Here is a 22,801-nt window from a genome sequence, read left to right as displayed (position 1 = left end):
TCCCTGTGGTCTTAGGCAATGCCCACCCAAGGGGTCAGGATCTACAGGTTGAGAACTGCTGCTCAGAAACCAATATGTGGTTACTGTGTGGGAGCTATTCAGTTCTTCCTAATTTAATAAAGATGATTAATCTGCTTTTTAATAGTCTGCTGGATTTGCCAAAATTATTGACATACCAGATAAAATTAATTGTTGGAGTTGGCTTCCAGGAATATTTAGTACACATCTGAATAGATACAGGATGGATATTGGAATGTCCCTCTGGAAGCAGGCTCATGGGTTCTCCTGAGAGCTGTGTTTTGCATACACGGTCTGTTTTGTGTCCTAGGACTGGAATGTTCAACTCTATACAGAACACAGAGCTCCAGCAACCCTGCAGAGTTACGACAGCTTCTTGATTGTGGTGAGTGTCACAGGACTATTCTAAGTGAGGATCAAGTTTCTGTTTTCGATGATGCGCCCCCACCCCCATTCATACAGAATTCTCCAGTCACGTGCGGGAGTTCCTTCTACCCCATGGCATGAGCAGTACATGCTTTGGCACTGGGCTCCCGAGGTAGGGTTGGAGTATAAGCTCTCAACCCTTTCCACAGACACAAGCCCCTGTGTCCAGCAGGAAGCGAGGAAATTTATCTTTTTGGCGTTTACCTGGCTCTGTCTGTGTCTCCGTCGTTGTTCCTAAGCCTTGCTGTCAGGAGCGTCTCATTCCTGTGGGGTCAGCCAAAAAGGTTCTAAGTCTGTGTCCTTTAAGGAATGTCTCCCAGTTTCCTCTTCCCCTTCCTTCCCCGTCTCTTTTCTTCCCACCTGGCTTGCTGGCTCACCCGCTTGCTTTTCCACACCCTACACACATTAGGTAATATGAAAGCGGGTGCTTTATTCCACAGTGTAATGAGAACCCTGCTCTCTGCAGAAAGAAAGTACCAAGTTAGTGTATTAGGCCCTCATGTGATGTAAATATCCCCCTCTGTGGCTGACTTCATGCTGACTGACACGATGTCATTGAACATGGAACATCTGGTCTCCTGAACCAGGCAAGCCAGCTCCAACACACCATTACCCAAGAGACACTCATTTATTCTGCCAAATGGCGGCTTCGTATGGCTTCCTCTTTCCTTTGCCATACAGGGTAAAGTAGTACAGCTTACCCCAGCAGGCTTTCTTCTCCTGTCAATGTCTCTCTCTCGGGTCCTTCAGTCCCTTCACCGTGTTCTGTCCCTCCCTTTTTCTTTCTACCTCATCTCATTTACTCGAGTTTATATTTAAATGGAAAGGGTTGCATTTGCCCTTGTTCTTATTCTGCGCAAAGTTCCTGCAAAGCTATGCCGGCGTGAGGATGCCCATGTGACCCTCACAAGGTAACACTCTGAAGAGAGAAGCAACTCCAGGATTAGGCAACTCGGGAATTTCTACAAAAGGTGTGTTTCTTAGAGGAAAGACTATCAGTACGTGCTTTCCTCTTGAAGCAAACCCAACCAAGTGTCTGAGCTGCGGTTCCCTGTGTGCCTTGAATTCAGCTGAGCACACACGGGGAAACGTAACCTTTTACCACCTGGGTCATTAGAAGCTGATGGGCAGCAGAGTCGAGAGTGAGAGACCTTTCTATTCTCTGTGTTTCTCACAGCCTTACCAGGGCATCAAAGAAACGCTGAATGTTGTTCTCTGCCTATTGAAATAGAGTTACATGTTTGGCTTACAAAAAAAGGGAGGGTGTGTGTGTGTGTGTGTGTGTGTGTGTGTGTGTGTGTGTGTGTGTGTGTGTGTGTGTGTGTATGAAATTGAACACATGCTAAAAGTCACAGGAAACGTAAAAGACACCAGAAACTAATGAGACTATGAAAAGTTGTGGTTAAGGCTTTAATGTTACCAATACAAACCGATCCAGGTTAGCTTTGGAAAAAGTTTTTCTTTCTTTCTTTTTTTTTTTTTTTTCACACCACTCATGAGATGGCGTAAACCACCAAGATTCTCTCGCGTCAATGATGTATTTTGACAGGCAGCTTTCTTTCCTTCCCCACTGACATCAAAACCCACATGTAGAAGACTGGTACACTTTCCTAGCCACAAAAGAGCAGACACTATCCAAACTTGGGAGTGCATCTGCCAAAAGTGTCTCTGGGTCGTGGACGTTTCAGCCCATCAAGTTATTACAGTATTCATGGGAAGCCTCAGTTTCACCTGACAAATGCTGGCTTTCAAATACCCTTGTGTTTGCAATGCCAGGCAGACAGGTGGGCAGCAGCAGCCTGCCTGACCTCCTCCTTTTAGAGCATCTCATGGTAACTTAATGCTGATGTTATTAGTGACTCTAAATCTGTAGAAAAGAAAGTCCACGTTCGGCAAATTCCTCTAACAGGATTTAGTGGTAGAGTGGCAAAGCTGCGATTTATATCCAGATTATTCGGATTGTCCCTGATTCCCCTCACTTTACTCATTTTACCCTAAAACAATTTTTGTTGTTGTTGTTGTTGACTTGCTTGAATTTTAACGGTCTAAATTTTCTCCGGACACCTTTTGGTTTCTCTTAACCCCAAGTAAGGCTGATCAAGAATGGAGGAATGTCACATTCACAGCCCGGTATTTAGCCACATCCCTAGCCTCTACCCACCAGGTGCCAGGAGCATCCACCCCCAGTCACGACAGTCAAGAACAGTCTCCAAATAGTGCCAGACTCTTCCCACTCTACCCCCACGCCCTGGGAACCACTAAACCAGATAGAGATCAACCGGTGGCTGGCTGGGGGTTGGGGGTGGGACTTCCCCGGGGAAGTAGAGTATTGAAGCCTTAGAGGAACTGGTTACCCATCAGTAGTTTGGTGAAAAGTGGAGTGAGGGACCACTGCCTCTTAGCTGCGGGGAGCTAAGTGCTGCCTGGTGGCATTCATACGGAAGAGGAATCAGGCATTGCACAAGTCAGCGACCCCAGGACACGTGAGAAGCCACTTCACAGAAAAAAAATAATAAGTAAAACCAAGTGTACCCTATCGTCAAGTCCCGTGGGCTTTTATACATGGTGACTTCATCCCCAGGCTCGTGTGGTGTAATTTCATTCACACACTGTGAAGACCTGTGGACAGAACTCCCTAGGTTCTTAGGAAGGGAGTGAGCACCTGCCCAAGGGTTCCAGACCTTAGCTGCCACAGTTCCTGTGTTGGCCGCTAGGCAAGGCTGGAAGAAGAGGGGAGAAGCACACTCTGTCCTTGAGGCTCCCTAAGTGTGATGTGAGATACATACAGACTGCTTGCCAGGTGTCCTGGTGAAGGCTTTGCTCATGAGCCCTGCAGGAAGGAGCACCAAGGGGATGGTGTCTGAGAGAGGGACATGTGACAGGAACATCTTGAAGTCTACACATGTCTCCTAATGGTGCCGCATACATTTTTCAGGATGAGCAATTTCAGAGCTTCTCCTTTTCAAGGCAGAGAGCCAGGACATGAGGCACACCAGGGCAGCGTCTAGAGGAGCCAGAAGCTTCAGATAGCCTTTGGAGTCTGTACAGGTGCCCGTATAATCTAAATTGGCATTATGTAATTTTACAAATAATTGCTGGGTTTCAGGCTAGACCCTTTATGTAAAGGCCCAGTATGGCTCGTGCATGCTTGTTAAGATGAGCTGTGGTATCTCTGGTTAGCTTTCTAGGATAGTTAGTGGCGTAGCGTTTTATCCTCTGATGCCTTAACTTTTACAGTTTTTTTCTCTGCCTGGCCTATACACAGCCTATACTAGGCTGTGGTGTCATGAGCTACTTAGTGGGACAAGGTTTGCTTAAAGGAACGATATGCCCAACGGCTTTTTTTGTACCTCAGTCTCAGCCCAGATTCCCATAGCTTCTCCTTTTGTGGGTCATTTCCCATAAAGGGGTGGGTAACTTCATGTGGTGGTCATAAAGAAGTTCACAACAATAAAGGTTTGTGAGCCAAATTTTTAAGTTGAAACCAAACCCGTAACATTCTAAGCTGTTTTGGGCTACATTTACCCACGCACCACGCTCCACTTTCCTCAGTTCCGAACATACAACATTCGCGCTTTTCACTGTGTATGCGGTCCATGCTGTCAGGCCACACGCACCTCAACTCAGATTCAACACTATTTATTGTATATTATGGGTTATACACACACGGATTCCTGCTCCGTAGAAACAGTGTGATTGGGTGTGAATTTTCCTGCCATCCTCAAAATGTGTATCTTTAGGATGTCTGTATACATTTACAGACACACACATATATGCACATACATATATATTAGTATGCCTTTGATTGCATTATATAGAAATGTTAGATTGTGAAAATTGTTCTTGGAGTTTCATTTTTTAAAAACTTAAATAAATTTTGGGTTGGAATCATTAAGAAAGAATATCCAGAAATATTTGGAATGACCCTTGACATATAATTCTGTCATTTTGTATCATGTACTTATACAAAGCAACATCCCAGCATTAACAATTCTTTTATGTAAACATTGATTACCTCCAAAAGCACTGAAGAAGATGCTCTATATCTTGAAGCATCAAATACTCAGCTAAGATTTACTTCTGTATAAGAATAAACAAAGAAGGGGCTGGAGAGATGGCTCAGTGGTTAAGAGCACTGACTGCTCCTCCAGAGGTCCTGAGTTCAATTCCCAGCAGCCACATGGTAGCTCACAACCATCTGTAATGGGATCCGATGCCCTCTTCTGGTGTGTCTGAAGACAGCTACAGTATACTCATATAAATAAAAATTAATTAAAAAAAGGGTAAAGACAGGAAAATCTCAAGTTTGAGGCCAGTCAAGGGTGTGTGGTTTTGTGTGCATATATATAAAGAAATCTCTCATTAGTATACAAATTAGCTTTTTCCATTTATCAATGGTAAAAGTTATATATATTCTTAGCAATTCTTGTGAAATAAACTACTTTATAATTTCATTATTTGCTCTGCGTGCATGCCTGTTTTATGAACCTAACTATCTTGGGTCATATAGAAATTTCTTGGGTACAAAGAGGTCATGAATGGGCAAAGGTTTTGTCAGTTTTTAATTGAATGGGGAAAGTTTGTGGACCCTGTTTTACACTACCATCTTTAGTTCCAGGATAGCCCAAATATTGACCTCTCCTTATGGAGAAACATCTCAGAGGGACTCCGGTATTTTCTCATCTCCCAGCCACTGCCTGCACCAGCCACACGCTGGGTTATGTATTATCTTTATATTGTCTTGCTCCTTAGAGCTCCCTGACAGCAGAACCCAGTGATAAGTGAAGGCAGGAGAATGTGTAATGTCAGGTCCTCCTCAGCACACTCTTCCCCTGATAACCCTTCCCATGTTGCTTCGATGGCCAAATGCCTTTTTTATAGACGCCATCTTGCTCTTGGTGCCCCTTATTTCCTTTCCCATCCCAGAGACTGAACTACATCGCCTCACAGGGGCAGAAAAGTACTTTAGGTTACTGTTTCCCCTTTGCTGAATGTAAGGCGTGACCTCCTTACTGGCCGATGGTTACATAGTAACAGCATTAGGGGAGGCATTCTGAGACTGTTCAGATTGTTCTAGAGGTAATCCTGAAATCGTTTGCCAAAAGCCTGTAGTATCTAGATGTTCAGTCCATCACTCTGTTAGGGTTAAATTTCATACAGCATTTAGCAGTTAAGATTTGGGAAAACCAGGGACTTCTCATCTTCCTGTTGTGGTTTGAGGAGACTTTGGTTAGCCATTTCTAGGCCAGAGCCTTCTCAGACAGGGCAGAACCACTCCAGAAAACAGAACAAAATGTATCTCTCACATAGCCTTGCAGGCTGGAAATCCACGTTGCTTGCTTTGAGACCCTCTTTCTTGGCTCTCCAACAGCTGCCTCTCAGTGTAAGGCCTTTCCTCTGTTCATGTAGTCCCTGTGTCTGTGACTTTGTCTTTTCCTATAATGATGCCGGTTCGTGGACATGGGGTCTACTGTAACAACCTTGTTTAACCTAGTTACCCCTACAGGATCTTTCTCCAAACTGTACTTAATGAACACTGGGGCTCTGACTTTTAATCCAGGCATGGGGAGGGCACCACCTTATCAGTGGAGAGTATTAACCTATCAGTAACAGTGGCATGATTTTTGTCGCCCTAAGAAATTTGAGACTAGCCTGATAGCTAATGGTTGGGTGTAAGACAGAACTCCAGGAAGAAAAGCTGTTCTGTCCAAAATTCAGAAATGACCCTTTGAGAAACAAGCTGATAGTGTCCCACGGCACCTGTTCCCCCGACCACCACCACTATCACCCCACCCCGCATCGCTCCCTTCCCTATGTCTCATTTAAGTCCCACACTTGGAAAATTGGCCCTACAGAAGTCTGAGTGCCTCAAACGTTTCTTCAATTGTTTTCTCTCCTAGATGCCGCCTCAGTGGACTTGGATATGTTCGATGTACACGTTTTAGCAGATGCTTTCAAACGCTATCTCACCGACTTACCAAATCCTGTCATTCCAGTAGCTGTTTACAATGAGATGATGTCTTTAGCCCAAGGTTGGTTCTCTCTTTTCAGGGCTCTCGGGATGGATATTGAGATAAAGGCATACTTGGCACTCTGGGAGGAGTAGAAGGCATCTAGAAAATACTAAACTGCCCCCCTCATGCCTCACATCACCCCACATCTTCCTCTTTACCACACAGCATCTAATAGTAGAGACCCAGATTTGTGTTTGCTCCGAAGCCGGCCCATGTGTTAAACTGTAAACTTTTGATCACTCTCTGCAAAGCCCACTGCAGCTGTGCAGGTCACAGCCATGCAAGTACCAGGGTCAGGTTCAGAGATCCAGAACTAGACTGCAGGCCGAGGACCATTCTTGCCCTCTTCACTGAACACCCAGAACAAAACGTGTTGAGGGTGGAGCAGTCAGCCTCGGGAGCCGAGGCTCCGCTCAGTACTTTGGGGACAGGAAATTGTGGTCCGTGACCTTCAAAGTTTAACCTGTGATACTTATCTGATGATCCGAGGAAGTAGCCAATCATGCTTGGTCCTGGCTGATGGAGGCCAGGCTTCGGAGAGCACACCCAGAACAGTTTGTGGTTTCTTTACAAGCGGAGTCGCTTGCATTTCGTTTGACCTGAGATCTTTACTTTCTCACAATGTCTGTCTTAATAAGAGGGAGAGATGCCCTAGGTACCTTTCCTGAAGATTTCCATATGAGCTTCCTCCTGTAGCTGAGGGAGAGAGAAGAAATGCTTCAAGCGCTGGCTCCTTGGCACCTACACCTAGCCTCACTCTGCTTCCTGTTTTGTTCTGTTTTGAACTTGCAGAAGTACCAAGCTCCGAAGACTACATCCAGCTGTTGAAGAAGCTCATTCGGTCGCCTAATATACCTCATCAGTATTGGCTTACGCTCCAGTATTTGCTCAAGCACTTCTTCAAGCTCTCTCAAGCCTCCAGCAAGAACCTTCTGAATGCAAGAGCCCTCTCTGAAATTTTCAGCCACGTGCTTTTCAGATTCCCAGCAGCCAGGTAAATGAAGGATGAAAAGAAGGTTGGGGGAGGGGGTAGGGGGTAGGGGGGTGATGAGTGGCCCTACATTGAAGGCTCACAGATGAACTTTTGTGCGGCCTCACTTCACACGCATCAGTAGGATGCAGATAAATGAAAACAGCATTCCTCGTAGAAACGACGGTTCTCACAGAATGCTCTTGGTTGCAGCTCTGATAATACTGAACACCTCATAAAAGCGGTAGAGCTTTTAATCTCAACGGAGTGGAGTGAGCGACAGCCAGCACCAGGTAAGGCTTTACAACATTTGACATTCACTTCCGGCTCAGCTTTTTTGGACCTTGAAATGGGTGGTTTTTGAGTTCCCTGGAATCCACACAGGTCTCTGGTGTCACTGCAGTTGATAGTAATATGCTAATTTATGGTTCGTGGAAGAATAACGGCGGAGGCTGGAGGTATTTGTGAAATGTCAGATGTCGCGTTTTGCAGGTTTTAAACTTATCTTGGTTTTGCTCTTTTTGTATTTAATTTACTAGCTTGAGACTAGGTCTCACCATGTCCAGGCTGGCCTTGAACTCACTTTGTAGCAGAGGTTGGTTGGCCTTGACCTCAAGATTTCTTCCCACCTCCATCCTTTTGTCTTAGATGAACACAGAGGGAGAGAGAGCTCCCTGGACCTTACACCTCTTAGGCTTCAGGCTGCTGAATACATTTATGGAGTTCGTTTTAGCTGTTGACATTTTGTTGTTGTTGTTTTTCTGAATCTTACCAAGTTCGGGGGATTTATAATTACTATATAATTTAAAGTCTCTTGGCGTGTGTGTTTTGGAAGCGGTTATGCCAAGAAATTTCTGTCAAAATAAACATTTTCAGTCAGGCAGGCAGTATGGAAGCAGTGTTCTGCTGGGGCTATTTAGCCTAAGCCAGATGCCTTTCTGAAAGCAGGTGGGCCTTCAGCTAGCCATTTAACAGGGCAGGAAGTGTAGACTCACCTGAACAGCAACTTCTCATTTAGAGTTCAAACAGCCTGTGATCTAGTAGCAGCAGTCAGCTTGCAGGGCTGGTCCTGTAGATTACTAGTCAGCCTTAGCAGGGGCGCATAGTTGTCGGGCGAGAGTTAAGTTCTGCTTGTACTCTCCCTTGGTGCCCAGGCTTTTAAATGAAGCACCCTGCTTCTACTATTTGTGATGGGAAACTCGTACCAATTAGCCCTGGGACTGAGCATCCTGCTGTGCTTTTCCGAGTGTCCTTGCGTGGCCAGCTGTGGTTCTTTGCATCTGGATGGAGACCCCTTGAGAGAGGCCAGGGCTTGGGCTCAAAACATCTGGTTGAGCACCGGGGATGTGCAGGACCTGGGGAGAGGTTCTGTGGATGGGCCCGAAGCCCAGTCCCTAGAGATCACAGATGCATGGTACACTCCAAAGGTTCCAAACCATAGCAAGCAGCACTTCACAGGGGTGCCCGTAGCTATAAACATCGGGGAACCTCAGCCTAGCTTGGGATTTGAGGCCAAGACCATCATCACCCCATATGACGCTAAATTTACCGGATAATGGATTCGGGAGCACCGGGTTATGCTCAGGAGCTGCTTTTGACCTTAATGGGGCCGAATGCCCATGGAGGCATGGATGTGGCTGTGAGCCCTAGAGATTGCCTACCCAGACGCTAACCACACAGGCTAGGAAGGAAGAGGGGCACCAAGAATAGCCAGGCCCTGAGCCAAAGGGCCGAGCTGCAACTGTTCACTTCCTCCTGCCCGCATTTTAGCTACTTGTTTGGAGAGGAGGCACAGCCGAGCTTTGTTTGGGGCTGAAGGACTTGGGGTGGTGAGGGGTGAGGAGTGGGGATGTGGGGGGGGGGGTGGAATCTGAGGAGTCCGTCATCACAGCCTTCTTAGGGACACCCTCTGGCCTCATGGGGAATATACATGGAAGCCCAAAGCCAGACTGGACTTTTACAAACGAATTGATTACTAAGGGCTTATTTGTCTGGGGGGGTTGCGGGGAGGTCGCCACTGTAGTCTAATATAAATGGATTAAATGTCTTCTGTAAGGCCGACTTACAAAAGCGAGCATGTATCAGCAGCAGCCATTTTCATAATGCGCCTCGATACACAGGAGTGGACTCCTGTGGCCCTGCACAGAGTTGGTGTACTAATTTGAAAGGAAGATTAGTTCCGTCAGCTCCGCCGAGGAGAGAAAGGCAGAGATTTGAACGTACTGGATTGTCCTAGTCCTTGTGCAGCCTCTTCAAAAAAAGAAGGGAGGGGGGGGGATTAAATCCAAATGATCCTTAAGCCCTCCGTGAGCCATTTTCGCTTCGCGTGATATTTCTCAGCCGTGCTGAGCACTCTGTAGGCCCCATGGGACGAAATGGACGCTTCGGTGTCTCTCACCTGTGAAAACATTTCACTCTCCACCCGCAAGAGGGTAAAAGAAGGTGCCTTTGGGCGCTAGGACAGCTCCAGTGCAGTGATTGATTGGCTTGGCATCCCCAGGCAGGGGGGTTGGAGTGTGGGACCACAGTGAGAACGTAATGTCTTCTCAGAGGTCCTCATTGCTAGCCCGGCATGCAAGAGTCCCCGAGGGCTTTGGAAGTTCAGCTCCAGAACATCTCAAATGAAGGCTCATAAACCAGTCATTGATAGAGACTCCTGCTCTGAAAGGAGTCGTTGAAGGGATCCTTAAGTGTGGGCTACAAGGCCGTGTTTGTTGAAGGGTAGATAGGCGTCTTCTCTGGGCTGTTACCAGGTAGTACTTGGAATGATAAGGCTGACGTCTGAGGCACACTATCAACTTAAATAAGGCTCGTTAAGACATAGTGTCTACAGACTAGCTGGGAGTGCACTTCTCCCAAGAGAAGCGGAGCCTTAGAGGCACTGTTGGTGACTTTTTGGGGTAATTGAGTAAGTAGGTAAGCTTAGGGAAGAGTACATCCTGAAAAGGGCCTTGAAAAGCAGGTCCGATTTTAACTGGGGAAGGAAAAGGAAAATAGCATTTTGGTTTGCTGGCAGACAACAAATCGAGGTGTTGCAGGCTGTGCTCTACAGGGTGTGTGTACTTTCTAGGGCATTTGTGTATCACCATCTCTTAATGTGTTTCTCCAAGCTGGCGCCAACACAAGGCCACATTTTAAGTGTTATAAGGCTTTGAAGAAACAGAGCTGAGAGGTTTGCTCTATGCTGCCTGACTAGTGTTCGCCACACCTGAATCTGCCCAGAAGCTACCTTTGGGTCCAGCCTGTCCCATCTGCAGATCATCAATGCCTCCATTGTTGGAACCATTAGGAATCCTGGGCCTGCTTTCAGCGTCTAATGAAAAGGCCTTCCGAATGTAGTGAGCTAATAATGAGAGAAGATCCCAGGGGCCATATGCAGCAAAGGGCCACAGCGCCATGTGGACTGTTTGAGATGGACAGTGGAAGGAAAGTTGAGCCTCTGTCCCTGGGTTGTTAGGATTGAATAAGCTGTGTGTCTTGGTGGGTGGAGTGGCCTGGATGTCAGCGCCACTCCCTCTGTCACCTTGCCAGCGTGCCTTTGCGCAGTGCACAGAATGTACAACTGTACACAACGTTCCCAGTGCCATTCACTTTATCTGTGTCCCAGTCTGCCCTGGTGAGCTTTCTGTGCAGGCTAACCTGGTCCATTCACTGTGGGTGTCCTTCAGACCCCGTTCCCTTATCTTTAGCTGCCCTGTGGGTTTTTGTTGTTGTTTTCGTTTGCTTGCTTTTTTTTTTTTTTTTTTATCCTTTGTTGTAATTGTTACAACTACATTTCTAAGAAGCAAAGACAGGCTATTCCTCATTTTGATTCATTCAATTAGAGATCTGGGCACAGTCTACTAATTCTCCAAATATACCCAGACACTGATAAACTGTTTGGTTTTCAAAGAAATCTTAGAAGCCAACTAACCGATTTCCTGTATCCAGCAGCCCTTTGAGGTAAAGATCCTTTGAGGTAAAGATCCCTTGCTTTTATGGATGGAGGCACAGTGGACAGGTGATGGGGATAGTGTATTTTCAGAGCTCTCTTAGCTTGCCGTTCATCCCCTGTGGTCCGGAAGGCTTCATTGTTCCTGAAGCTGAGTAGCAGGGTTTTCTGGAATTCCTTACACTCCTCAGAGTGGGGAGCCGAGCTGATGTCTACAGGGCAGCTGCAGTAGGAACAGGTCCAGCAAACACAGGGTGCCTCTGAATCCATGTTTTGGATTTCATGGATGTATTCAGAAACAGTAATGTATCATAATTGGAGTCTGATATTGCACCGTCAAGCCTGGAAGAGAAGTGACTCCTTCTCCCCCTCTCTCCTACACCTGTCAAGGTTAATTTTTAACTGCTGGTGCATTGCAAAACATCCCTCCCGAAGAGCTGAATTCATGCATCTGCTTTTAAATACCTTGGGCTGGGTTCTTAGCTGTAGACAACGTAAGCAAACACCAAGACAGAAGGAAATAACTTTCAGAGTTTCACTTTTCTCTGATTTGTTTTTTTCCCTCCCATTGCATTGAAAGTATGTTCTGACTCGAGAGAGTTGTCTCTAAGGTAAAATTGAAACTTCGATATAGATGTAGACCCCAAGAGGGGTATAGGTGTATTGGGGGAGAGCCTGATCCATCTCATGGAAACTAGAAAGTTTACCCAAGATCCCCAAGTGCATTGTGAGCGCCGCCCTGGGCACGTGCTAGGCAATGTTTTTACTTTTGTTTTCAGGCTACAGCTTTCTCTGAAGGGATGGACATCACGGGATGGGGGCTGGGGAGTCGGAGGGGGAGTTCCTCTGTCTGCTAGACAGTGGGTGTGGGCGTGCCTTCGCAGAAAGCCTGTAGCCTGCCTGTGTCTGGATTTTTTTTTAATGCAAGCCTAGGTTTGTTTATTAACTGGAAAGGGTGTTTTTCCTTCCCGTGGGTTCATTAAGCTCACTGGAGTCATGGATTAGCCCCATCCGGGAGAGCCCTACTTTCTAAGATGTCTCATGTTGGAATTATGAAGGAACGTGTTCCTTTAACCGTGGGTAACTTTGGATAATTCACCCCCACACACACACCTGTTTTCCCTAGTTTTTGTTCATTGACAGTGATGCACGCAAGTCTCTGAGAAGCAGCAAGCTTTCAGGTCTCCCGCGGTGGCCTGAAGAGGTCTTGTTCAGAGCAGACAGCATGCCACAGAACTGAGAAGCACATGTTAACGAGCAGGGGCATTTCCTGGCTAGCTGCAATCTACTGAAAAGTACAGTCCTGGCCTGTCTTTGCCTCTGAAGCGCGTTGTACAAAGCCCTAGGCAAGGGGATGCTCACTGGCTTGAAGCATCCAGGCGAATAAGTGAGTCATATTGTATGCAATGGGTCTCAGCAGCCCCAGATACATAGGACACCAAGAAAGCCAGCGTTTCTTAAAGGGGCTTATTAGCCAAATGGAAATTAATTCCTAGGCATTGTGACATCTGTGCCTTTGGTTTAGTAGTGAATCATGTATGGTTATAAGCTATCTATAATTATGTTTTATTAATTTGTGGGGCCTTTTGGATACAGAGAAGGTGAAACTGGAAGTTGATGGTTTTCTCCTAAGCAGGCGTGATTTACTCAGTTTTGCCAGCAGAGGGCTCCCTCCTTAAACTAATAAAGAGCATGTGTCTGTATCAGTGGGGAAAGAGTCTGCTCGCACTTGCAGTTAGCGTTCATAAGAGAGCCTCTGTGGTAGGTGACTTTACATATCATGAGGAATTTGTCTAAAACAACATGTCTGTGGGTATTTGGAATCTTTCCTGGTATATACGGCTTTACAGTAGATACTTTTGATCTGAGACAAAATAGACTGTCAGATTTACATTTTAATCTTCTAGAAGGTTCTTAGGTAGGTCCAGACAGGTATGCATGAGAAGCCAATGTGTCTGATGTTTCTTCCAGAGAAACTCTTTTGAAAGCAGGGCAATGTATGAAAATAAGAAGGCAGCTTTATTTTTCTTAAGCTAAAAGAAGAAAACAAGAAAGCCAGGGTTTTGTTATAGGTGTGAGGGTTTTTGTTTTTCTTTTCAGTGTAGGCTAAAAGAAAGTAAATTCAGTTTGTTAGTTCTTTCTTTCCATACCAAGAAAAGCAAAGAATAGGGCCTGTGGGCTGAGAATGGAGTTTAGGACCAAAAGTCTAAAGGTTGAATTCTTTTTGTGAGGCCCCCTTCCCCCAATAGTATGAAGGAATTGCTAAGTAATGGTCTCTAAATTACTGTCATGTTGAGGTTTGGGGCTTTTGTGATTTCCTTTCGTTAATGGCTCAAAAGATTGAAGTGGGGGCTTTTGGGTAGATGCCATGTGAACATTTCCCAGGAAAAGACTTGATTTCTGTCCAGCCAGCAATCATAAACTCAGAAAGTTAGCTGCAACTTTCTCAAATAAAAGACTAGAATCCCCAAGTCGGGAGAGCACGCCCTTCTCCGTCCCTTTGCCTCGCACAGCCAGCAGTTAACCCAGTGCAGACACGACTCTAGATTGTCCGATTAGAAAGTCCTAGGGCCATTTGAAGGTGAGCTGAAGTTGACCCCTTAAAGATTTGGACTTGCATGGAAGATGCCCTCCTGGGGCTGCCAGCCAGCATGCGATGAGCTATGTGAAGGGCTTTCCTGTTACACCTGCGGGGCAGACTGTGCCAGTGCGTGGGAGGAGGAGGACTGAGAGCGAGGCACCCTGTCCTAAGCTGTTCTGAGAGGTTCAGGCCTTCACAAGCGCGTCTTTGATTCTATTTTTTGCTGAACTAGGTGGATTACTTCCTGTGCTGCTTCACTGCGGCCCACTTGAGCCCCCGGAGCGGGGGCTGCCAGCACATTACAGGCACCGTGGCCACCAGGGAGGACTATTTTCAGCACCCCCTTAACAATGCCTTTCTCATTTCCCGGGTGAAAATGAGCAAGTTAGTCTTGCCTCGGCCACTTGTCAGCCCGATGACAACTTTGACTTTGACTTGGGTGCCCCTCCCCCTCCCAAAATCCTTAGCTCAGCAAATATTTGAACCTGCCCGAGTTAATCATGAAGCCGCGATCTTTATCTGAGCAGAGACACAGAAAACGCCGGGGCTCCTTTCTTCCCCTGCAGTAGCGCAGGGGAGCTCGGCCAACTGGCCGGGGACTTGCTGCCAGGGCGGGGCATGGGGCGGAGGACCCCGCTGCAGCCTAGCCCAGGGAACCGACAGTTGGGCTGAGTCGCGCGCCCCGCCTTGCGCGCTCACCTCCAGCTAGGTTCCTTACTGCCGGTACCGGGCGGGCGGGGGAGCCTCGGGGGCTGGAGCCACTTGGTAGAAGAACAGCTTCTTTGGATTTTTTTTTCCCCGGTGGGATACTGGCAGTTCAAAGCGAAACCGTTGAAATGCATAACCTGCAAAGTAAGTCGTTTTTCATTTATGCACTTCTCTGCACCGGCCTCTTTATCTGCAAGCCGTCCTCTCTAGTTTGGCTGGGCGGGCGGGTGTGTGTGAGCTCTGGAAGTGTGTGTGCCTGGGTGAGTGCTGCCTGGGGAGAGCAGATGGGCGATTAGGGGAGACACTCCCTTCTGTCCTCCAGGGGGGGACACTGCGGAGAAGAGATGGGGTTTAGGTTGGGAGTTTAGAAAGTACTGGGCAGGAAGTTGGGGCCAAGCCCGGGCTTGCAGAGACCGTGGAAAATCACCTGTCTCCCAGACCTGCTCATTGGGTCCCCGACCCATTGCCCTTGGTAGCAACAGTCTACAGCTAGTGACTTACTAGTGCTCACACATGTGCCTAGGGCTAACCCTTGGGCCATGTGCCCAGAAGACATGTCACTTTTACTTTTTGGGAGAAAACTCAACATTTTATTCTTCTTTTTTTTTTTAGATCTTATCCAAGGACATATTTCCCTACCATTTTTATTTGACTTTGAGTTTAGACTTACTTAAACTATGGATTTATAGTTTATGGGCAGATAGAGAAGTGTGAGCTGGAAAGGACAGGTTGAGTCTCCAATAATACAGAAATGCCCTAGAGAGGGGACGCAAGTGGACGGCAGCCAGAGAACGGAATGCCTTTTAGTGCTGTGTGATTCCAAATGGGATAGAAACCTAAAGTGGCCGCTGTGTTCTGTGAAACCATCCCACGGGTGCACAGCATTCCACAGCCCTAAAAAGCCTCTTTAAAATGAAGCCATTTACATTGAAGCTACCCCCCCTCCCCAAATAATCATGTAAATGTCAAGAGGTTCTGGCTCCCAGGGGCTGCGTACATCAAGCTCCAGTTGTGGTGACAGAATTGCATGCAGAATGATTTAAAGAACCAAAACGAATCGTTACATTTGTAGGGGAATTGATTTCTTTATATTGAATACTACTAAGAAGGAGTATTCGTTCGTCTCCCCCCCCTTCCTCCCCTCCCCCAGTAAGGCTCTGAGCTAAAGAGAGAAGGGGGAGGGCAGAGAGAGAGAGAGAGATTACATCACCTTCCTTTAAGCAGCTAGCTGTGAGGTGGGTTCCTGGGTGAAACACTTGGCAGAGATCACCTGTCCTCTGCATTCTGATATATGGCCTCGGGTTTTTTGTTTGTTTGTTTTTGTTTGTTTGTTTGTTTGTTTTTGCAGAAGCGTCCTGTTGCCCAGTGTCATTAGGCAGTAACACTGAAACTCCCATAATGCTTGCCATTTCTATAAAATTATAGACATCTTTATTCCTGGGCTGAATTTTCATGATTGTTCGAGAAAGTCTTGTTTTGACCTTGGGATATCTGGTAGAGGCATTTTGTCTAAGTGCTGTCTCTAAGCTTCCCTTTTTTTAAAATGTAGTGCATCTATGGCAGAGTTTAAGATCCAAGCTCTTGGTGAACTGTGGAGGACTGGATTTAAATATCCAGAGTGCTCAGGTCCTTTCTGCTCCTAATATGCGGGTGACATCTAAGGGCTGTAATAGAGACCGTAAGATTATTTTGATGCCTTTGTAAGATTTTTTTTTTATATACCAAGGAATAGCCAGGCTATCTCTAAGCCCAGATGCACGAAGGGAACAGGGCTGGAAGCTGCAGTTCATCAGCTTTTGTCAGTCTGCCAACAGCGGGCTGTACCACGCTGCAGAGTAATAAAAAGGGAATTAGAGAGCGCACTGCTGGAAGAGAGCAGGCAAATTAAACACCTTTGGAAACGATGAGCATGTAGACGCCGCAGCTGCGTGACATGTAGGTTCTCCGAGAGAGAGGCTGGGGCTGTGTGAAGCTGGCATCCAGGAGAACTGACGAAGCAGGAGTGGTCTGGTGACATTTTTCTGACTTGATTGGCTGGGGCGTGTGATGTAATAGGTTACAGTGCGGCCCCGTATAGGTTTTAAAATGAATTCCAAGACACCATTACAAAGAAAGCCGGACTCTTTTCTTGTAACTGAGCACAGCCAAGGAAACTCTCGCACAAATGTACACCACGGTTTGGACTATGGAAGACCTGGACTTAGAGTGTGCCAAGACAGATATAAACTGTGGCACAGACTTGATGTTTTATATAGAAATGGATCCACCAGGTAATGCTGCAGTATTAACGGAGAGAGATAGTTAATTTTGTGACTTTAATTTTTTTTTTTTTTGAAAGCTGCTGTAACAGATCCTCTTGAGGTTGCTATTTTTACTGATTTGTTTCACGGTTTAAAATTAGTTTGATTAGGACTTTAAGATTAAACAGACTCTTTGCCTGCCTGTAGCAGCAAGCGGCTCCCTCAGGCTGTGTTGGAGAAATGCTAGTTCTTGCTGGATGAATGGGAACTGGTTTCTACTTTCTACGTTCGCTGCTGCTGTCTTTTGTTAATTGTGATCCTTGGCAAGTTGGGCTATACTGTTGTATATTGTTCCTCTCATTAAGGGGACTCGTCTTTTGTGCCGCTCTGCTCTCCTTTGCTGGCTTGGACTCTGTGCTACTTTGATGACACGGGGTGCTTTAGAAAGCATGTGAGATGTAGCAGTGACTCAGACTGGTTTCTGATGACTTGAGAGTGTCTCGTAAATCAGATGTGGGGACTTTCTTGCTCTCTCTCTCTCTCTCGCTCGCTCGCTCGCTCGCTCGCTGAGATACTACAATGGGAAAAGAAGTCGACTTTCCTCTCCTCTGTAAAATAGTCTTGCTAGACACCTGAAATCTTCCAGGGCATAAGTTAAAGCAGTTACAGTGCTTTCTAAGTTAATGGTTTGGGATTTAGCTAAAAAAATCTTAGGCTCATTGGCTGTTCCCTCTGGGGTCAGCCCTTCCTACCATGAGGAGACTCAGAAGGCTGAAGAGGATTCTTGTCACCCCTGTACATACTGATTTGACATTGAAGAAGTGGGTAGGGTTTTTAACCGGACCTAGCATGTAGAGCCCAGTGTCCCCCCTCCCAGCAGAATAGTAACATGAAGACTAAGGAGATTTAGGTCACAGATGAGTTTCTTAAAGTGGCTTTGGCAGAGCTGTGCCTGAAGTACCAACATAGAAAAACCCAGTTCTTACAGCATACTTGCTGTAAACGAGGGCTGTTTGAAAATGTGACCGCGGTGCTCAGGCAAGACACAGCAGCCACATTTGTCTTTCATAATTGAGGAGGAGGAGGGGGATGAAGGCTTCGCTTATTTCTGCTTCTCAGATGTTCCTGCTTTCTTACTTTAGACAAGTTGCCAGGGTGCACAACTTTAGCACAGCTAAAATCTAGAGGTGGACGATGTCAACTCTGGGTTTGCTATGAGGTTTTTTCCTCCCATAGCCAGCCCCATTTATTTTCGAACCTCTAGGCCGGTCTGTTGGTCTGTCTGTCCGTCTGTCTATGTCATCTCCCTACCCCCCAGTGTCGTGCACTACTACTATTTTCCTTTTTAAGTTTTCCTTTTAAGTCAATTCTGAGGTTTCTTTCAAAGGCAAGTAAGTATCTTCTGTGGTACATGATATTATGAATTCCTGGTATCCATCCTCTCCCCCACCCCCACTGTAAATGTCTTTTAGCAAATTCAGTTGCCTTTTTAACTGAAAATAGAATTGAATTTTTATACATTTTAATTGATGTAGAATCTCACCACTTCCCCACCCCCACCCCCTTTACTTTTTTTTTTTTTTTTGTTTTTTTGCAATGAAAAGATGCAAGTCTAATTTTAAATGTATACTTGGAGTTCGGATTGCAAACAACTTTTTTTTTTTCTTTTGTCTCCTCCTTTGTGTCCTGCAGCACTGCCCCCTAAACCACCCAAGCCCACTACTGTAGCCAACAACAGCATGAACAACAATATGTCCTTACAGGATGCTGAATGGTACTGGGGAGATATCTCGAGGTAAGGCCACAGAGCCCTTCTCCTTCACCGGCTGCGGGGAGGTTTCTGCAGGAGCAGAAAGCACCAGCCTGCTCAGTTCCATTTTTAGGGCGCCATCCAACATAAACACGAAGCACAGTTGGGTCTCCTCCAAAGACGACAAGAAAAGTCACTGAGCATTGGAGTGCTGTGGGGCTGGGTGACACAGGACATTGAATACTCGGGAGGCCTCCCCATTGCCAGAGATGCCAGGGAAGCTCAGGGTAACAGGGCACTGCCTGCCTTCTCTCTAGGCCAGGGTTTCAGGAAGAGCTCCTTTAGCTCTTCGGGTGCTGGTGCTCAGTGAGGAAGCTGCTAGAGCCTTTTCTGTGGATCCTGATTTTCTGTGCTGACTTGGCAGAATCTGGCTTTTTGTTTTTGTTTTTGTTTTTTTTTTTTTAAAAACAACAACTTTTGTATTATAGTCCCCAGTAATGTAAAGGAGTGTGTATGGAAGTGTGTGTGTAGTGCACTTATTTTCGGTGGGATGAATTTGTAACACTTCTGTATAAGCAAAGAAGGAGTAAACTGTTAGTGACGTTCGAAAATGAACAGTCCTGACGTGCAAATGTCCAAGGACAGCAGAATGTAAAGATAGGGAACCTCTGGATTTTCAGCTCAGCGTCCTAAAGAATAGTGTCTGTTAAGGCTAAGGTAAAGCAATCCCCAGTGCAGAAGCGGGGAAAGTGTGCGTGTGTGTGTGTGTGTGTGTGTGTGTGTGTGTGTCTGTCTGTGTGTCTGTCTGTCTGTCTGTCTGTCTGTCTGTCTTTGCGAGTGTGTAGTTATTCAACATCGAAAAATAAACCATTTTAGGGAAGAAGTAAATGAAAAACTCCGAGACACTGCTGATGGAACCTTTCTGGTACGAGATGCATCCACTAAAATGCACGGCGACTACACTCTCACACTAAGGTGAGCCAGGAGGTCAGCCGCCTTCTCCTCCCCTCCCCTCAGGGCCCTCCTTCCGCATCAGAAAACTCTAATAATCATTATTTTTGTGTTGTATTTACAGGAAAGGAGGAAATAACAAATTAATCAAAATCTTTCACCGGGATGGGAAATACGGGTTCTCTGATCCATTAACCTTCAACTCTGTGGTCGAATTAATAAACCACTACCGGAATGAGTCCTTAGCTCAGTACAATCCCAAGCTGGATGTGAAGTTACTCTACCCAGTGTCCAAATACCAGCAGGTAATTCGCACAGAGCTCCTCACCCTGCGGTACCATGGGGGCCAAGAGACTCTCCAACATAGAAAATGATTTGAAACTGGGTTTCGACAAATTTACACCTTGGCCAGAACTTTTTAATGGCTAAGTCAGACACCGCATTGACTATGTCTTTAAGGATTGGTATTTAAGTAAATACCTTATCAACTGAATTCTTTTTCCCTGCTTCTGTTTCCTTCCAGGATCAAGTAGTCAAAGAAGATAATATTGAAGCTGTAGGGAAAAAATTACATGAATATAATACTCAATTTCAAGAAAAAAGTCGGGAATATGATAGGTTATATGAGGAATACACTCGTACTTCCCAGGTGAGTTTAAGATATTTTGGACGAACACATCTTATATTCAGATTCAGAAGAAGAATTAAGTGTCTCTAACCCTTTTCAGGGTAGCCCATGTGCTTATAAAGTCCCACATGAAGCTTGCTTCTAACTGGCAGGGTTATTGTAAGCTGCCAGTTGATACAATTCCTCACTGGATACTTCTGCCTAAGCTGGACATTGATAATAACTGCTAATGTCAGTTTGTCCAAGCTCTGGAGTGGAAAGTTCAGATCCATCTCTTCCTGCTGGGAGGAGAAGTGACCGTGCTGATCATCAGAAAAAGCAGCATGGATGTCATAAAATAAAATGGCTTTTTAAAAGACTGACCAGCTTATACTTCATACTTAGCAACACACACACACACACACACACACACACACACACACACACACACACGCATGCGTGCAATATAAATTTGAAGGAGCAAGGAGGGGAAATATGGGAGGATTGAGAGGGAAGGAGGAAATAATGTAATTATAATGTTAAAAAAAAACTAGAACATAATTTTAAAAAGTGAAAGTAGTCAGAAAATTCTCCACAAGGAACATGCGTTTCTTTATCATTTATTTGATAAGTGTTTGTGAATTCCTGACCAGCCCTGCTAACAGCTTACACCGGCCTTCCCTGTCTCCTGCTCCTACATCCTGATGCTGTTGCATTCTGGGAATGAGACACAGAACAGACTTTCCCCGCCCCCTTGCTGCTGTAGTCTAGGCCACACCACACAGCTGTTTACGTAGCGCTGATGTGGGAGCAGGCTCAAGCAATTTAGAGGTGGTTTGGGGTCGATGACAAAATTGCTCAGGCTCTGTGTGGCCATTACATCACTTCAATAGGGGACTTAAGTACCTGACTGTTAGTGGCCAAACGGGCTTCTGGTCCCTATGGGTGGCTGTGCTGACTATCGGCTCATCTGCGGTCCATCACCTGCTAGCCTGTCTCTCTGACGGTACAGAAGTCGTACTCTGAAAGTAGTGACATTGCCTTATGTGAAACTTGTGTTGCAGGAAATACAGATGAAAAGAACAGCTATCGAAGCATTTAATGAAACCATAAAAATATTCGAAGAGCAGTGCCAAACCCAGGAGCGGTACAGCAAAGAATACATAGAGAAGTTTAAACGCGAAGGCAACGAGAAGGAAATTCAAAGGTAGATGATGACCCATGAGAGGTCCCCATTATCCCTGTGACGGGAGGTAACAAAAACTTGTGTTTGAGACCAGTCGAACTGGAGATCTCACTTCCTGGGATTTGAGCAATTTTCAAATGAAGTAAACAACGCGTTCCGTTTCCTCTGGGCGCCTTGTCCGGCGTGGGTAGGCACTTACTGGTCTGTTTGCTCCTGCCTGCAGGATAATGCATAATCACGATAAGCTGAAGTCTCGGATCAGCGAGATCATCGACAGCAGGAGGAGACTGGAGGAAGACTTGAAGAAGCAGGCGGCTGAGTATCGCGAGATCGACAAGCGCATGAACAGCATTAAGCCGGACCTCATTCAGCTGAGAAAGACAAGAGATCAATACTTGATGTGAGTGTTGGAAATAGGGCCTGGAGACACTGACAGTGGCTAAAATCAAGGAGCAATCCTCAAGGTCCTTACTTTGCAAAACTCTTTCAGGTGGCTGACGCAGAAAGGGGTCCGGCAGAAGAAGCTGAACGAATGGTTGGGAAACGAAAACACAGAAGAGTAAGTAGCCGCGGAAGTCGGGAGGGAGGCAGCCAGCCGCGGAGCCGGGAGTTTTGTCAATGGGTTTTCACTGACTTTGGGGCACATCCCAAGGAAAAACTATAAACTCAGTGGCAGGACCCAGAGCTTTACAAAGGGAGAGTTGGGCCCAGGAAGATTGGGTTTTTGGCTTTGTTTGTTTGTTTGTTTGTTTGTTTTTTTCGGAGCTGGGGACCGAACCCAGGGCCTTGCGGTTGCTAGGCAAATGCTCTACCACTGAGCCAAATCCCCAGCCCCTTTGTTTGTTTTTTTAACCCACAGTTGTATAAATTGACCCTGTATGTATGCCCATAATGATGCCCCTGAATATCAGAAAAATCCCCCAATATTTTTTGGAACAATGAGAGGAAACCGACAATTATGTTTAGTATAATTTGAAGGTTAAGTATATGTTTGGCTTGAATTATTTCCGAACGGGCAGTCTTCTGGTTTCTGCCCCTGCCCGGGTATCTAAGGGTGGCCTCGGACTAGCAAGAGGAGATAGTAATAAGGTTCTGCTCACCGTTCACCCTGGGGGTTGGTGAGAAGGCCAGACACAAGGCAAGCAGAGAGAGCTGAGTCATCTGAATGACTTGCTTGGAAGGAGACCTGGGGGCAGGCTGGGTTCCCACGCTCTTCAGTCACAAACCTTCCCTTCTGCCTGTGCAGCCAATACTCACTGGTAGAAGATGACGAGGATTTGCCCCACCATGATGAGAAGACGTGGAATGTGGGGAGCAGCAACCGAAACAAAGCCGAGAACCTATTGCGAGGGAAACGAGATGGCACTTTCCTGGTCCGGGAGAGCAGTAAGCAGGGCTGCTATGCCTGCTCTGTAGTGT

At 46.2% G+C, this 22,801-nt stretch overlaps 1 protein-coding gene across 3 annotated transcripts in view; it reads left to right on the top strand.

The window, feature by feature from the left end:
- The window catches only part of Pik3r1 (phosphoinositide-3-kinase regulatory subunit 1), an 84,660-nt gene that overhangs the window by 56,485 nt on the left and 5,374 nt on the right, over positions 1-22,801 (top strand). The window contains exons 4-15 of one of the 3 annotated variants that reach the window (XM_032898969.1): positions 329-403; positions 6,345-6,476; positions 7,251-7,452; positions 7,642-7,721; positions 18,581-18,683; positions 19,515-19,613; positions 19,714-19,894; positions 20,113-20,238; positions 21,261-21,403; positions 21,606-21,782; positions 21,873-21,941; positions 22,629-22,799. In XM_032898969.1, coding sequence (XP_032754860.1) covers positions 329-403; positions 6,345-6,476; positions 7,251-7,452; positions 7,642-7,721; positions 18,581-18,683; positions 19,515-19,613; positions 19,714-19,894; positions 20,113-20,238; positions 21,261-21,403; positions 21,606-21,782; positions 21,873-21,941; positions 22,629-22,799 — 1,558 coding nt within the window. Of the gene's footprint in view, positions 1-328; positions 404-6,344; positions 6,477-7,250; positions 7,453-7,641; positions 7,722-14,677; positions 14,793-16,412; positions 16,919-18,580; positions 18,684-19,514; positions 19,614-19,713; positions 19,895-20,112; positions 20,239-21,260; positions 21,404-21,605; positions 21,783-21,872; positions 21,942-22,628; positions 22,800-22,801 lie in introns of those variants that run through there. The other 2 variants (XM_032898971.1, XM_032898970.1) reach the window with 2 other exon arrangements.

Source organism: Rattus rattus, chromosome 3 (assembly GCF_011064425.1).
Source record: "Rattus rattus isolate New Zealand chromosome 3, Rrattus_CSIRO_v1, whole genome shotgun sequence".
NCBI classification, from domain to species: domain Eukaryota; kingdom Metazoa; phylum Chordata; class Mammalia; order Rodentia; family Muridae; genus Rattus; species Rattus rattus.
The sequence above is the reverse complement of the archived record's forward strand: the minus strand, read 5'-3'. Positions and strand labels throughout refer to the sequence as shown.